Source organism: Oryctolagus cuniculus, chromosome 5, assembly GCF_051225735.1.
Source record: "Oryctolagus cuniculus isolate XC-2025 breed Fujian yellow rabbit chromosome 5, ASM5122573v1, whole genome shotgun sequence".
Taxonomy (NCBI): Eukaryota; Metazoa; Chordata; class Mammalia; order Lagomorpha; family Leporidae; genus Oryctolagus; species Oryctolagus cuniculus.
This window is the reverse complement of record NC_142871.1, coordinates 16,628,611-16,644,476: the sequence shown is the minus strand read 5'-3', so window position 1 is coordinate 16,644,476 and position 15,866 is coordinate 16,628,611. Positions and strand designations below refer to the sequence as shown.

Genomic DNA, 15,866 nt, shown 5'->3' with positions numbered 1-15,866 from the left:
GATAGGGTGCATATTTGTGCCAGTGTTTTGATCTGGAACGTTGCTGTAGCCTTTGCCTTGAGACATGGATGTATTCTAAGCATATTGTCTCCTCTCCCCTTCCTACTCCATCCCTCAGTCTGTGTGTGGTTCCCCCTGATTCTATTTGGGTTGCTCATTTTTACACAGAACACTGTAGAGCCCTGCTCAGGGTGTTGCATGCAAGGCCCATCTGTCCCTCCTAGGTTGATGCTGAGGTTTTACCCATTTCTCCCCCTGTAGAACTGGTTTTCCCCTCTTCCCTTCAACCAATAAGCCTGTAAAGATCCTGCTGCCACACACCTCCCCCTCATCTAGCACGCCGTCACCTGCTGCCTCCCGGGGTGTGCATTAGGGAAGCTGGAATGGAGACTGGAGCCAGGACTCAGACCTGGGCACGCCACTGTGGGATGTGAGCATTCCTGCCCTGTGCCGGTGCTTGCTCCAGCATTACGCATTTGAGGTGCTTCTGGGTCTTTGCATGGCTTGACAGCTCATTTCGTGTTAATGCTGAATAATCCATTGTCTGGATGTTCCACTGTGTGTCCATTCAACTGCTGATGGCCATCTTTGTTGCTTCCAAGTTTGGGCAATGGTGAATAAAGTGGCTGTAAACATCTCTGTGCAGTCCTTGGTATGGAAGAAAGTTTTTTCAGCTCATTTGGGTGAATACCAAGGGGCTCTGACTGCTGGGTCACACGGCAAGAGTCTGCTTAATACGCCGGGCTCACCTGCGAATTAACTGTACCGTTTGTGTAATCAGCGCTGCCGGTGTTGCCTGGATGTAGTGACCAGGTGAGCTGTACCCTGATGTTCGTTCAGAACTTAAAGCTTTTACAGCTCAGGTCCACACACAGCTTTCTGCCATGCCTTGCGCCTTGGCTTTGCAGTGTGGACTTCAGAGCTGACCACGTGATGGGCGTGGCGGGTAAGAGAAGCACCTTATGCACCGGGGGTGAAGATGGTTGGCAGGGATCGGGCAGGCCTTTGGCCAGGACTGCTTCTGCTCCCCTGTATGATGCACGAGTCCCACTGGGAGCCACACCTGTGGCGGCTTGAGTAGCGCAAGCGGGGCCGGCCTCTGTGACGTGCACGGCGACCCCCACGGACACTCCCGTCAGCCGCGTGGCCGGTGCCTGCGGAGCACAGTCTGCGCCCAGCGATGGGGCAGCCGCGAGGGGCAGGTCGGGCCTCGCGGGCCCCCGTCCGGCTGCACCTGCCCCGGCCGGCCGCCGCGCGCCATGCCCTGGTGGAGTAACCTTTGCTGTGAGTAGCGGGCGCCCCCCAGCGGCTGTTCGCCTTGCCCGGGCGACTGCAGGCGCGGAACCCGGGAGCGGCGAACGTGGCCTTTAGTGCCGGCCAGACGCGGTGTGTGGGTTTTCCATCCTTCTTCCTTGTCAGGGGGAAGTCACAGCGGTAGGGTGCAGCGAGGGGGTAGGAAGGGACGAGAGCCTGGCGGCGAGCCAAGGGTGGGATGCTGAATGGGACGGAACAGGCCTTGCGCACTGCGTGACATGATGGAACCTGGGCGGGCCGTGCTGTGGTGTAGTGGCTGTGATGCTGGATCTCTGGTGAGCCCGACTCCTGTCTCAGCTGCTCTGCTCTCAACCCAGCATCCTGCTAACGGGCTGGAAAAGCAGTGGTTGAATCCCTGCACCAGGTGGAGGACGTGCACGGAGTTCTAGGCTCCTAGCTTCCCGCTGGCCTAGTCCTGGTCCTCGAGGCCTTTTGGGGAATGAACCAGGGGATGGAAGATTTTTTTTCTCTGTGTCTGCCTCTGTCTCTTACTGTGCCTTTCAAATAAATGAACTAAACTTTAAAAGGCGGGGGAGAGGGCAGGCTTCCATGTGGATTTGACCGAGTGGGCAGCCATGGTGAGTGCACATGGTTGGGGCAGATCATGTGCAGGTGTGCAAGGGCAGTTGCCTTTCCCTCTGACATGATTTGAATGGCCTTGGCTGCCAGAGCAGGTCGTGTAGGAGCCTGTCCACAGGACTTGAACCATTAGGTGCCTGACAGGTGCTTGAGGGTGCGGTGGAAGCCGTATTCCACGGATCAGGGTCTCCCTGTGAAGTCTGCATGGCTGACTCTCAGGGCCCTGCTCTCTGTGTCCAGCCTATGCAAGGAGGGGTCCACCTGCAGTGGCTCTTAGGGTTACTTAGAGCCAAGAAACAACGAACCAGTTGACCAGTTAGGATTTAAATTCCTGTATGCCTTTTTTTTTTAATGTGCTCAGTTTGTCACTCACTCTATAGAGAGAACATGTGACTATTGCTTAGCTATACTGAATTATGTTTGGCGAAAACAATATCATCTTTGGCCCCCTAGGTTTGACTGCAAATATTTCAGTTCTCCTAGAATGAAAAAGGAAAAAAAGAAGTATTTGTGGGAACAGATTTGGGAGATGGAGGGAGAGTAGTGAGGGGAAGTGGTGTGTGGAAACACCTGCTCTCTCCTACGATGTTAGCAGCGTTCATTTGTAACCTCAGCTTCATGGCAGGATACTTGCCTTATATTTATATACTTATATATTTTATCTACTTATTTATATACTTATATGTCTTATATTTATATGCTTAATGCAATTGTGCTGGAAGAGAGTTTGTTGTTGGAGTTTGCCATTCTTACCCAGTATGTTCCCAGTGATGGCATCCACCATTTAAAAAATGTCATCCCTTGTGTTGCGTTAGAAGTGTGTGCAGAAAGTATGCTTTTATAATTGCGAGAATTTTAAATACTGTATGGAAATGTTCAAGAAATTCTTAGATTTACCTGGGAGTTGATCACAATGTTGATGTATAATAGGATCATATGGGGAACTGGAGCTGTGGCGTAGCAGGTTAAGTTGCAGAGTGCCAACATCCTATATGGGTGCTGGTTCACGTCCTGGCTGCTCCACTTCCGATCCAGCTCCCTGCTAATACACCTGGGAAAGCAGTGGAAGGTGGCCCAGGTGCTTGGGCCCTTGAACCCACATGGGAGACCCGAATGAAGTTCCTGGCTCCTGGCTCAAGCCTGGCCCAGCCTTGGCCGTTATGGCCTTTTGGGGAGTGTCCAGTAGATGGAAGATCAATCTTTCTCTCTCCCCCTCTCCCTCTCTCCTTCTCTCCGCCTCTGTGTTTCTGTAACTCCACCTTTCAAATAGATACATCTTAAAAAAATAAGAACAAATGGGAACCTAAAGCATTCTCACCTCAGGAGATGATACATGCTTTAAAAAGGAATGCTGCTGGGGCAGGTATTGTGGCACATACCGGAATGCTGGTTCGAATCCTGGCTGCTCCATTTTTCATCCAGCTTCTTGCTAATGTGCGTCCTGGCAGGCAGCTGACAGTGGCTTAAGTACTTGAGTCCCTGAGTCCCTGATACATGGGATGGAGTTCCTGCCTTCTGACTTCAGCCTGGACCAGCCCAGGCCTGTTATGGCCATTTGGAGAGTGAACCAGCAGATGGAAGGGATCTCTCTCTCTCTCTCTCTCTCTGATAAATCTTTAAAAAAGAAGAATTACTCTCAATTCATTGGATTTTTTTTTAAATGTTATTCAATGTGTTGTAACATCAATGTCAAAATAATTTTATACTTCAAATTTTGGTCAGTGGGCGTTCCTTCCAGCTGGCCCTTGTGCCTTTGGTTTTTTTTAATATTTATTTATTTATTTGAAAATCAGAATTACACAGAGAGGAAAAGAGAGGCAGATAGAGAGAGAAAGAGAGAGGTCTTCCATCTGCTGGTTCACTCCCCAGTTGGCTGCAATGGCTGGAGCTGCGCTGATCTGAAGACAGAAGTCAGGAGCTTCCTCCAGGTCTCCCAAGCAGATGCAGGGGCCCAAGGACTTGGGTCATCTTCCACTGCTTTCCCAGGCCATAGCAGAGAGCCAAATCGGAAGTGGAGTAGCCGGGACTCGAGCCAGTGCCCACATGGGATGCCAGCACTGCAGGCAGCAGCCTTACCCGCTACGCCACAGCGCCAACTCCCCTTATGTTTTTTTGACACACCCCCACCATATTTGAGCTCCTTGCTTCCTTCCTCTTTTTAAAATAATTATCTGACAAATATTTATTTTTATTTTTTCTGAATATTTTACTTATTTTTGAAATAACATTAATTTAAATTATGGTCAAAAGCTTAATCACTCTACTATCTTGAGTGCAGTAAATAAAAAGACCATAGTCCAGCAGGAAAATAGGCAAGGGCTATAAGCAGCAATCAAAGGAAAAGATATTCAACTTCTCTCAAATTTTAAAAGTCACAAAGTCATTAGAACTCTAGTAATGTGTAATTCCTATGAATTTATTTGCCAAAGATTTAAAACATCACAAATCATGGTGCAGTGGGTTGTTACCTTCGGCAATGCTGGCATCCCATATGGGTGTCAGTTCATGCCCAGCTGCTCTACTTCCAATCCAGCTCCCTGTTAATGGCCCGAGAAAAGCAATGGATGATTGTTTGGTTCCCTACGGTGGCTGGCCACTTTTGAGGAGTGAACCAGTGGATGGAATCTCTCTCTCTCTCTCTCTCTCTCTCTCACTCTTTCAAATAAATAAATAAATATTAAATAAATAAAAACAAACCAAAGTTTGAGAAAACACTGTATTTATAGCAAAACTGACACACATGGGCATTTGCTTTTTTTAAATTAAAAAAAATTTAGTTCCCACATAGAAGGAAGAATATGTGGCATTTATCTTTCTGTGTCTTGCTTATTTTGGGCAACATGATGTTCTTCAGTTCCTACCATTTTGCTGCAAATGATAGAATTTCATTTTGTTTTATAGTGGAAAATATTAGCGCGCACACACACACACACACAAACCCCACACCATATTTTCTTTATCCATTCATCTGATGATGGACGCCTTGCTTGATTCCATATTTTGGCTGTTGTGAACAACGCTGCTATAAACATAGTGGAGCAGATAACTCTTTGATACAGTGAGTTCATGTCTTTTGGATATATATACCCAGCAGTGGGATTGCTGGATCACAGGGAAATTCTGTTTCTAGTTTTTAAAGAAATAGCCAGGGGCTGGCGCTGTGGTACAGTAGGTTAATCCTCGGCCTGCAGTGCCGGCATCCCTTATGGGTGTCAGTCCTTTAGGTTTGTAAAATACATGGAATGTTTCTGGAAACAGACACAAGATTCTTAACAATGCCTCTGGGGTGGAAGACTGGGTAGGGTGTGGGTGGTGTGTCAGTGTGTCATTTTGTACTGTGTATTTGTTACCTTTTCCAAAAAATATATAAGATTTAACTTTAAAAAATACAATGAATAGCATATACTGCTCCCATATAATAGATCCAGCTCCACTTCTGATCCAGCTCTCTGCTGTGGCCTGGGAAAGCAGTGGAGGATGGCCCAAGTCCTTGGGCCCCTGCACCCACATGGGAGACCCAGATGAAGCTCTTGGCTCCTGGCTTCAGATTGGCACAGCTCCAGCCATTGTGGCCATTTGGGGAGTGAACCAGCAGATGGAAGACCTCTCTCTCTGTCTCTCCCTCTCACTGTCTGTAACTCTACCGCTCAAATAAACAAACAAAAAATCTTAAAAAAAAAAAAAAAAAAAAGAATCTCCATACTGTTTTCACAGTGGCTGCACTAATTTATATTCTTAACAATGGTGTATAAGAGTTCTCCTTTCTCCACATCCACATCCTCACCAGCGTTTGTTGCTGTCTTTTGTATAATAGCCATTCTGACAGGGTGAGGTGACATCTCATTGTGGTTTTGATTTGCATTTCCCTGATGGTTAGTGAACATTTCCTTTCTGTCACAATAAAATGTTCGTCATACTTTCTATGAGCCCGCCTGGAGTATTTCCAAGGAGTTCAGTTCCTTTAGCATTGTGCTGCTATTTAGCTTATTCATCTAACCCAATATAGATAGATATTTCATAAATATATTTATATAATATATAGATTTTCCTATATCTCTCAGACTTGATAGATTCTATTTTGAAATCTGGGGTATGAAATGTGATTCCTTTTACCTTGTAACAGAAGATAATGCTGTCTGGTTGATCACCTGATCGCTCTTAGTGAAGTTTGCCTCCTTATGTGTAACTTTTAACTTTTATTTGAAAAACTGACAGAATCTGCCATGTGCAGGTTCAGTTATCAAATGCCTGCAATAGCCAGGGCTAGACCAGGTGGAAGCTGGGATCAGAACTCTAAGGTTTCTCACATGGGTGGCAGGGAACCAAGCACTTGAGCCATCACCTGTTGCCTCTCAGGGTGCAGGTGAGCAGGGCCCTGGAGTCAGAAACAGAGTTGGGACTCAAACCCAGGCACCTGATATGGGATGCAGGTATGTGTCAAGTGGGAGCTCAACTACTGTGCCAGATCCTGGCGCCTAATGTTTTGCTAGTTGAGTCTGTTTACATTCCCTTTGACAGGGAACAGAAAGACCAGAGGTGGTACCCTGGAACCTGGAAGAAGCAGACATAACCTAATCTGTTAAGATTCATAGCTATCTCTAAGACCCTTTCCTGACATTAATGAGCATCTTGATGGATGATTTAAAACGTTTGATTTTCTTGAGTCGTAATCCTTTTTCCCCTTCTCTCCGCCCTCCCACTTGTTAACAGTTGGACAGAGAGAGTCTGAAGATGTGAGTGAGAGAGACTCGGCTAAAGAAATGGCTGCAGACTCGGCGGTTGTTGGAGACATCACCAAGGATGGGCAGGAGGACATGCCTGAGATCATTGAACAGATCCCTTCTTCAGAGAGCAATCTGGAAGAGCTAGCTCAGCCTGCTGAGTCCCAGGCTAACGATGTTGGCTTTAAGAAAGTGTTCAAGTTCGTCGGCTTCAAATTCACCGTGAAAAAGGATAAGACCGAGAAGTCTGACACCGTCCAGCTGATCACTGTCAAAAAAGATGAAGGGGATGGCGCAGGAGGGTCCATTGGGGCTGGCGACCACCAGGAGCCCAGCGGCGAGACTGGGGAAGCAGCGTCCAAAGAGAGCGAACTGAAGCAGTCCACGGAGAAGCCGGAGGACGGCCCGGTGCAGGAGCAGAGCGACACGGGCACTTCGCTTCCCGCCGAGGCTGGCCCAGTGGCGGAGGAGGGCAGAGATGAAGAAGGAGAGGACAAGCGAGAGAAAGAGCCCACCAAGTCCCCGGAGTCTCCCAGCAGCCCCGTGGCCAGCGAGACAGCATCACCCTTCAGGAAATTCTTCACTCAAGGCTGGGCCGGCTGGCGCAAGAAGACCAGCTTCAGGAAGCCCAAGGACGAGGAGCCGGAGGCCGCCGAGAAGAAAAAGGACCAAGAGCCGGAAAAGGGAGCCGCACAGGAGAACGGACACATGGAAGGCGGCGCCGAGAAAGCGTCGCCGGCCTGCGAGCAGGAGCAGCCGCCCGCCCAGGAGCCGGACGCCGCCGGAAGCGCGGCTGAGGCGAGGCTGTCGGCCGAGTACGAGAAGGTCGAGCTGCCCCTGGACGAGCGCGGCGAGAGAGCCGCTCCGCTGGCCACGGAGGTGTTCGATGAGAAAGACGAAGTCTTCCAGGAGGTCGTCGCCGAAGTCCACGTCAGCAGCGTGGAGAGGCCGCCGGAGGAGCCAGAGGCCGAGCGCCAGCCAGAGGCCGCAGAGTCCTTGCCGCCTGCAAAATCGCCCGAGACGAGCGCCGGACCCGACGACGCCGAAGCTGCTGAGGAGCCCGCAGAAGCGTTGGTTCCTGGCGCGGACCAGACCCAGCCGCCGGAACCCAGTCCTGAGGAGAAAGTGCTCGCAAAGCCCCCCGAGGGCATCCTCAGCGAGGCGGACGCGCTGTCCGCCCAGGAGAGGGCCAAGGTGCAAGGGAGCCCTCTGAAGAAGCTGTTTACCAGCACTGGCTTGAAAAAGCTCTCCGGAAAGCGACAGAAAGGGAAGCGGGTGGGAGACGAAGAGTCCGGGGAACACAGCCAGGCTCCCGCGGAGTCCCCGGATAGTGCCGACGAGCAGCGGGGCGAGAGCTCTGCTTCCTCGCCCGACGAGCCGGAGGAGATCATTTGTGTGGAGAAAGGGATGGCGGAAGGACACCAGGAAGGGGACGCTGAAGAAGGAGCCGTTTCCGACGGAGAGAAGAAGAGAGAAGGTGTTACTCCCTGGGCTTCCTTCAAAAAGATGGTGACGCCCAAGAAACGCGTCAGGAGGCCTTCCGAAAGTGACAAAGAAGACGAGCTGGACAAGGTCAAGAGCGCCACCTTGTCTTCCACAGAAAGCGCGGCCTCCGAAATTCAAGAAGTCAGGGCAACAGGCGAGGAGCCCAAGCCGGAAGAGCCCAAGCGCAAGGTGGACACTTCAGTCTCTTGGGAAGCTTTAATTTGTGTGGGATCGTCCAAGAAAAGAGCAAGAAAAGCATCGTCTTCTGATGAGGAAGGGGGACCCAAAACGACGGGTGGAGACGGCCAGAAAGCAGAGGAGGCCGGGAAAGACAAAGAAGCAGGGTCAGATGCCATCCTCACGGGTTCCCAAGAACGTGATCAAGGGCCAGGGAGCTCCTCGCCTGAGCCAGCTGGAAGCCCCTCTGAAGGGGAGGGCGTTTCCACCTGGGAGTCATTTAAAAGATTAGTCACCGCCAGGAAAAAATCGAAGACAAAAATGGAAGAGAAAAATGAGGACTCTGCTCCAGAACATTCAGTCTCAGATGTTGAACCTGGGAAAGAAGAATCTTGGGTTTCGATTAAGAAATTTATTCCTGGACGAAGAAAGAAAAGGCCAGATGGGAAACATGAACAGGCTACTGCTGAAGATGCAGGGCCAGCAGACGCCAACGAAGATGACCCTGATGTCCCAGCCGTTGTGCCTCTGTCTGAATACGATGCCGTGGAAAGGGAGAAAATGGAAGCACAGCAAGCCCAGACAAGCCCAGAGAAGGCTGAGCCAATGGCTGTTGCCGTGTCCCAGGAGCTCAGTAAGAGTCAGGTTCATACAATAATGGTTACTAGCGTGGAAGAAAGATCTCCTTCTTGGATATCCACTTCAGTGACAGGACCTCTTGAACCAGCAGAAGAGGAAGCCACAGCACCCATGGGGGAGGAGTTGGAAAAAGAAGTCATTGCAGAAGAAGGCCCTGAGGTTCCCAAAGCTGTACCAGAGAGTCCAGATGCCTGCGATGACACAGTGGTTGGTGCCAGGGAATTAACTCCGGGAGCTGTGGTGGCAGTGGAAACTGCTGAGGTGTTTGCTGCCGAAGAAACCACCGAAGCATCTGGTGCTGAAGAGACCACTGAAATGGTGTCGGCAGTTTCCCAACTGACTGACTCCCCCAACACCACAGAGGAAGCCACCCCTGTTCAGGAGGTAGAAGGTGCCGGGCTGGACATAGAAGATCAAGAGAGGCGGACTCATGCAGTTCTACGAGCAGTTGCAGAAAAAGTGAAAGAGGAATCACAGCTGCCAGACACCAGTGGCCCAGAGGACACAGTTCCCACCTTGCAGAAAGTAGCATCGAAAGCATTAGAGAAGGTGGAAGAAGCAGAGGAGGACTCTGTGGAGGTGGATCTGAAGGAAGAGATACATGTAGACTTGGAAGGACACATACAAGAAACTACAACAGGTCATTTTATGCATGAAGAGGTGATTGTGCAGACCACCACTGAAAGCTTTGGAGAAGGTCCTCAAGTCATAGAGAGTATAGGGTCTAGTGAGCTGCTTAGAAGCACTTGCCAAGCTGAAACCTTAGCTGAGGAAAAAACCCAGGAAATTATAGTGGAGCAGGCTGTTCCCCCTGACCCCACTGAAACCCTTACAGACAGTGAGACGAATGGAAGCACCCCTGTGGCGGATTCTGAAACTCTAGATACAATACAGCAAGTTGAGGTCATGGAGCTCCATGAGGTCGCAACTGGCACCCAATCACAGATCAAAGAAGCAGAGGCCGAGTCTGTACCGAAAGAGAGCCCTCCAGTACCATCTACTCTTCAGTCCCAGGAAGAAAATAAAGAACAAACAAAAATGGAAGAAGTTCTAGAACATTCAGAAGAAGAACCATCAGTGGAAACTGCACCCATTCTGTCCCAGACTGAGGCAACACAAGAGGCCTGCCAGTTTGCTGATGAAATGAAAGACAAAGGAAGTGAGGTGTCTGCAGACATAGATGTAACAGTTGGGCAGGAAAAGGCAACAGAAGTCCCCTTCAAAGAAGAAGTAGTTAAAGAAGCAGAGTGTCCAGATGATGCTAATCTTGAACTCAAGGGTCATGCTAAGTCTCTTCCAAGTCCAGAGGGGAGAGAGATGAAATTTGAAGTAGAAAGTGAGGAAAGTGAAGCAAAGCCAACCCAGGTGAGTGAAGAGAGACTTGACCAAAAAACAGCTGTTCCTATGTCCACAGAGCTCACCAAGCAGCTGGTTCAGACAGATGATGTGACCGTCACAGACACAGAAAAGGAAGTGAGTTTAGAAGAAAGTCCTGCTTGCCTAGAGCAAGAGGAGGTAGGATGTGTAGAAGTTCAAGTTCAAAGCTCTGAGGCATCATTACCTCTTACAGCTGTAGCAGTGGAGGAGAAGGTCTTAGGAGAAACTGTCAAGATTTTAGAAACAGGTGAGACTTTGGTGTCTGCAGGTGCACATTTAGTACCAGAAGAGAAATCCTCTGAAAAAGATGACTTGATGACTCAGCCAGGAGAAGATGCTGTGTCCCCAGTGCCTGATGCTCAGGCAGAATCGATACCAGTGATGGCAGGTGCTGGTACTGAAGAAGATGTAAGTTCTGAGCCAGAAGGAGACAAAACCACATCACAGAAGTGGACATCAGAGAAAGATGGTGAGCAGGTGGCTTGTGAGGATGTCAAAGTGAGTGCAGCGCAAGAGGAAGGGGTGAAGGCTGAAAATGAGATTTTGGAACTTGAGAGTGAGAGCAGTAAACTTGTCCAAAACATCATTCAGACAGCTGTGGACCAGTTTGTACGCACAGAAGACACAGTCACTGACATGCTGACATCTGACTTGCAGACAGAGGTGCACCAGGTGGCAGTTGACAGCCAGGCAGCTGGACAGAAACCAGAGAAGGCAGGCAGTGACCATCAGGTGTGTGCACAGGAAGAAACACTTGTTCTTGAAGCTGCAGAGGAGTCAGAGCTCAGTGCAGTGGGACAGGTGCATGCAGATCCCTGCAGAGATGCCAGTGCAGCTTCAGAGACCATCCTGACCGGTGAGGTAGACAGTTCCAGTGTCATTGACCAGCAGCTTGAAGAGGAGATTCTCACATCCAAGGACGAGGAGGCCAGCACCACAGCACTGTCTGTACCAGAAGAAGAGGGTCAAGCTATGTTAGGAGAAAGAACAGAGAAGTCGCAACTGGAGTCCAAAGAAGGCGAAAAAGGTGATGCTGTCTGTGACCCAGAGAACCAGAGCTCAGCCGTGGCACACACAGATGCTGCAGAAGGCTTAACCAAAGAGTCCTCGGATACAAATGGACCAAAACTCAAAGAGATGGAAGGCACCCAGGAAGTAGAGTTTCAGGAAGGAAGAGTGCATAGTGAGTCAGACAAGGAGATTAAAACCCAAATGCAGGAGGAGACACAGAAACAGGAGATAGAGCCAGCAAAGTCCGAACTTGCAGAATCCCAGAACATCGTGTAAGTAAGCTTCATTTTCTCCTAAAATAATTTTTCTTCTTTCAAATCTTTAAATAGCAAATTTGTTATAAAGAAATTGGGGGCTGGCGCCACGGCTCATAGGCTAATCCTCCACCTGCGGCGCTGGCACACCAGGTTCTAGTCCTGGTCAGGGTGCCGGATTCTTTCCCAGTTGCTCGTCTTCCAGGCCAGCTCTCTGCTGTGGCCCGGGGGTGCAGTGGAGGAAGGCCCAAGTGCTTGGACCCTGCACCCACATGGGAGACCAGGAGAGGCACCTGGCTCCTGGCTTCGGATTGGCATGGTGCACCGGCCAACGGCAAAGGAAGACCTTTCTCTCTCTGTCTCTCTCTCTCACTATCCACTCTGCCTGTCAAAAAAAAAAAAAAAAAAAAAGAGAGAGAGAGAGAGAAAGAAATTGGGAGTTCAAATAATTATGATTTTATAGAGAGCCTTCAGTTTGGGAAATAACTATTGACTAGAGTCAAAGATCTAGGATGGCTTTTTTTTTTTTTTTTTTTAAAGAATTATTTTATTTATTTGAAAGACAGTTACGGAGAGAGGTAGAGTCAGAGAGAGAGAGAGAGGTCTTCCATTCTGTTGGTTACCTCTTCAGATGACCACAGCCAGAGCTGATCTGATCTGAAGCCAGGAGCCAGGAGCCAGGAGCTTTTCCGGGTCTCACATGCGGGTGCTGGGGCTCAAGGATTTTGGCCATCTTCTACTGCTTTTCCAGGCCATCAGAGAGCTGGATCAGAAGAGGAGCAGTCGGGACTCGAACCGGCGCCCATATGGGATATTGGCACTGCTGGCTGGGGCTTTAACCCCCTGCACCATAGTGCCGGCCCCAGGATGGCTTTTGTTCCTTTCAGAAATTTCATTTGGGATCATTGATATGGAAATAAAGGTGCCGTGTTTTTTTTTTTTTTTTTCCTCTCACGTGACTGCTTTCCAAGAAAATAAAGGGGCATGTCTAGGGGGAGGTGTTGTTCACTCAGCACTGTACCAACTAGCTTGTTTGTTGAGTTTTGTTGTTGTTATTGTTTTAATGTAGGAGCCAAAAGTAGGTTTCTGTCAGACTGCTTGAAATTTCACTTATATTTCTTTGCAGGAAGAGGAATGGTGGATTTTTTTTTTCACCAGCAGTATAAGCAAGCATTTTTTAAAATTTTTCAGTGAACATGGTGACCATGACTGTGCTACTGCAGCCATTAGTTTTGTAGTAGCACAGCATAAAACAATATGGGCTTTTATCATGTTTCATCTTTAAATGTTAGATCATGGGGCTGGCATTGTGGCAAGGGGGGTTAAACCTCTGCCTGCAATGCTGACATCCCATATGGGTCCTGCTCCTGATCCAACTCCTTGCTAATGTGCCTAGGAAAGCAGTGGAAGATGGCCCAAGTACTTGGACCGTTATACTGACAAGGAAGAGCGGGATGAAGCTCCTGGCTTCAGCCTGGCCTGGTGTTGGCCTTTGCAACCATTTGGGGAGTGAACCAGCAGATGGAAGGTCTCTCTTTAACCCTGCCTTACAACTAAAAAAAATAAATCTTTTTTAGAAATGTTGTCACACAGTTTGCTTTTGATTTTTAATGTATTTTCATTTTTTATTTGAAAGCCAGAGAGACCTCCCATCTGCTGCTTCTCTCCCCATTTGCCAGCTATAGCCAGGTCTGGGCCAGGCTGAAGCCAGGATACTGGACCTCCATCCAGGCCTCCCATGAGAGTGGCAGAAGTCCAAGCACTTGAGCCATCATCTGCTGCCTCCTAGGGTGCACATTATCAGGAAGCTGGAATCGGAAGCAAAGTGAGGACTTGATCCCAGGCTCTCCAAGATGGGATGCAGGTGCCCCAACTGGCGTCTTCACTGCTGTGCCAAATACCTGCCCCATCTTTTTTCATTTTAGCAGAGTTAAACTATGGTATTGTTAGGGTTCCCACCTGATGCAGTCTACTTTCCCAACTACTCTTTGGAGAAAAGAGAGGAAAAAGAGATTGATTTACTGTGGGTCTTCCTTCTACAGCTAAGCTCGGTGTGTACTCGCAAGAGCAGACTGTGAAGACGGCTGGTGGAAGAAAAGGAGTGCTGCTGCTACTGAGACTCAAGACCAGTGTTGGAGACAGCGAGCTGGGAGAGCAGCCCATCCTCTGCTCTCGCTTCGGGAGAGCCCTCGACAATCCTGAGGCCGCATCAGGAGCTCCAGCCTTTTAACATTTCCTTTTTTCAAGACCCTCCTGTTATTTTACCTTGATACCATATAATGTTTCTGATTTAAGGTCCTGAATTCCTAACCTGGAACTGGAGTTGGCAATACCTAGTTCTGCTTCTCAAACTGGAGTATCATTCTTTGTGTGCGTGTATGTTTTATGTAACCCTCCTTCTGTATCTAGTGTATATTTTTTTTTCTTAACGTTTAAGGAAATGTGCAGGACAGTACAAGCCTTTTCTACCACCCAGTAGGTGATGGGGCATGCACCCATAGTGAAACCTCGGAAAGCTTCGAGCCTCAATTATAACATGTGAAAAACAGAGCTTCCTACAACTAACATTCCTGATCGGCAGGTGCAATTCTTATTTTAAAAAAATCCACTATTGATTATTAGATCTATGCTTAGTAATACTCTGAAATTGGTCACTTTCCTATTATGCACAGTGGGCTAAAAATAAAAAGCATTTTGAAGTGTGCAGAATGTCGCATTGTTACTGTGAAATTTTTCTTTCTAGTCCAGCAGAATTTGGAAAGAAACTTTTTTCAGTGGTGGATTAACATCTTTTCTCCTAATTGTAATGGCTGTTCGGACAGATGAGTGGGCTGAATTCCTAAGGCAGAGTCGTGAGATGTTTTTCATGTGGTGAAGAAAAGAACTGATTGTAAGCTTTTGGTTTTAAAACTCTCACGTGCTGGGCCACATTCACACACAGAGAAGAATAAGTCAAGTTCTTTATAAATGGTATTTTGATAGATACTGGATTGTGTCTGTGCCATAATTGTACTCCTTCTTTAAGAACAATGTTGCATTATTATGTTCATTTGGATAAATTGTCATTTGACAACTGGTTTAAATAAAATATTTGTTTCACTTAGCTTTTCTGGTTTATTAGATACTAGGAAGCCTGGGAGTATGTTTAGTGTGTTAGGATGGTAAGATGAGCGCAATGATGAGATGAAGATTATAATGACCAGATAAGCCGGAAGTTTCTAGTACAGTCAACCACAGGAAGACTCACTTTGCGCTGGTTTGAGCTGAATGTCTCAGAGGCAGTGGAGGCACAGAAGTTTCTGTTGAAATGAACCAGTAGCTTTTCAGACTGGCATTGCTGATATAATTCTACCATCTGGTAATTCTTGAGTCAGTTTGCTGCATTAATACAAGTATTTTTGGTTTCTAACAATGACAAATGTCTCTAGAAACAAGGGTTTAATAGTGAAAATCCCTATCTAAATGATCATCTTGGGAAAATTTTTTAAATGTCAAAAATCAATGAGTCATGCTGACACATAAAGCACTTTGTCAGACAATTGTCACATAAAGAACAGTTTGTCACCCATCTACATGTGTGAAGTTCCACTTTTTCACAGATACGATGGGTCTGACATATGTGCTTAAGTTTTACTCAAACTCATCGCTCAAAGTTGAAAATTAAAATTTTGACTGTCAATTGATGATCTTTAAAGCATAACATTTCAGTTGTAAGTAGTTTCCCTAAGTTAGCAAACCCAACCACATAGTAATTGGCTCTATTAGTAAGACACCTCATCATACCTGTGTATGGGCTTGTAGTCAGAAAACATTTAATACCTTCCTAGGAGTTATTTTCATATGTATATCATAGCCACTTGTGTTTGAATATTCAATGTTAAAAATCTCCAAATTAAAACACTTTTTTTTTTCTTTTTGCCAACTGAGACTTTAACAAGTGCTAAAGTCAATTTTTGAAGATCAACTAAAAAATACTGGAGATGCTGGCAGTTTATAAGGGATTCATATTGATTAACTTTGTCTCTGGTGAGAAGACACATTGTACTGTTTGCGACAGATTCAACCCTTGTGAAGTTACATTTCCTTGCCACATTAAGCCAGATGCTTCTGGTCTCCACATCGGCTTTTCTGTGGTGTTCTCAATATCTGAGTGTGTCGTGAATTGCTTCTGTGCAAGCTCTCCATCTGGGTCCATTGTTTCATTAGTACATGGAACACCAACAGCAGCATGAAATACAGTCCTGTTTTGTAATTCTAAAGCTGTTAATTGATGAGCATCATAATCAAGTGTCAACTGCAGACATTGAAG

General features: G+C 47.5%; 1 protein-coding gene across 3 annotated transcripts in view; it reads left to right on the top strand.

Annotated features, from left to right (window-relative positions):
- The window catches only part of AKAP12 (A-kinase anchoring protein 12), a 115,093-nt gene extending 100,433 nt beyond the window's left edge, over positions 1-14,660 (top strand). For all 3 annotated transcript variants that reach the window (XM_008263684.5, XM_070073414.2, XM_051854237.3), the window contains 2 exons: positions 6,604-11,575; positions 13,600-14,660. In XM_008263684.5, the coding sequence (XP_008261906.4) occupies positions 6,604-11,575; positions 13,600-13,603 (4,976 nt within the window). In that variant the 3' untranslated portion in view covers positions 13,604-14,660. The remainder of the gene's footprint in view (positions 1-6,603; positions 11,576-13,599) is intronic.
- Positions 14,661-15,866: the final 1,206 nt, after the last annotated feature.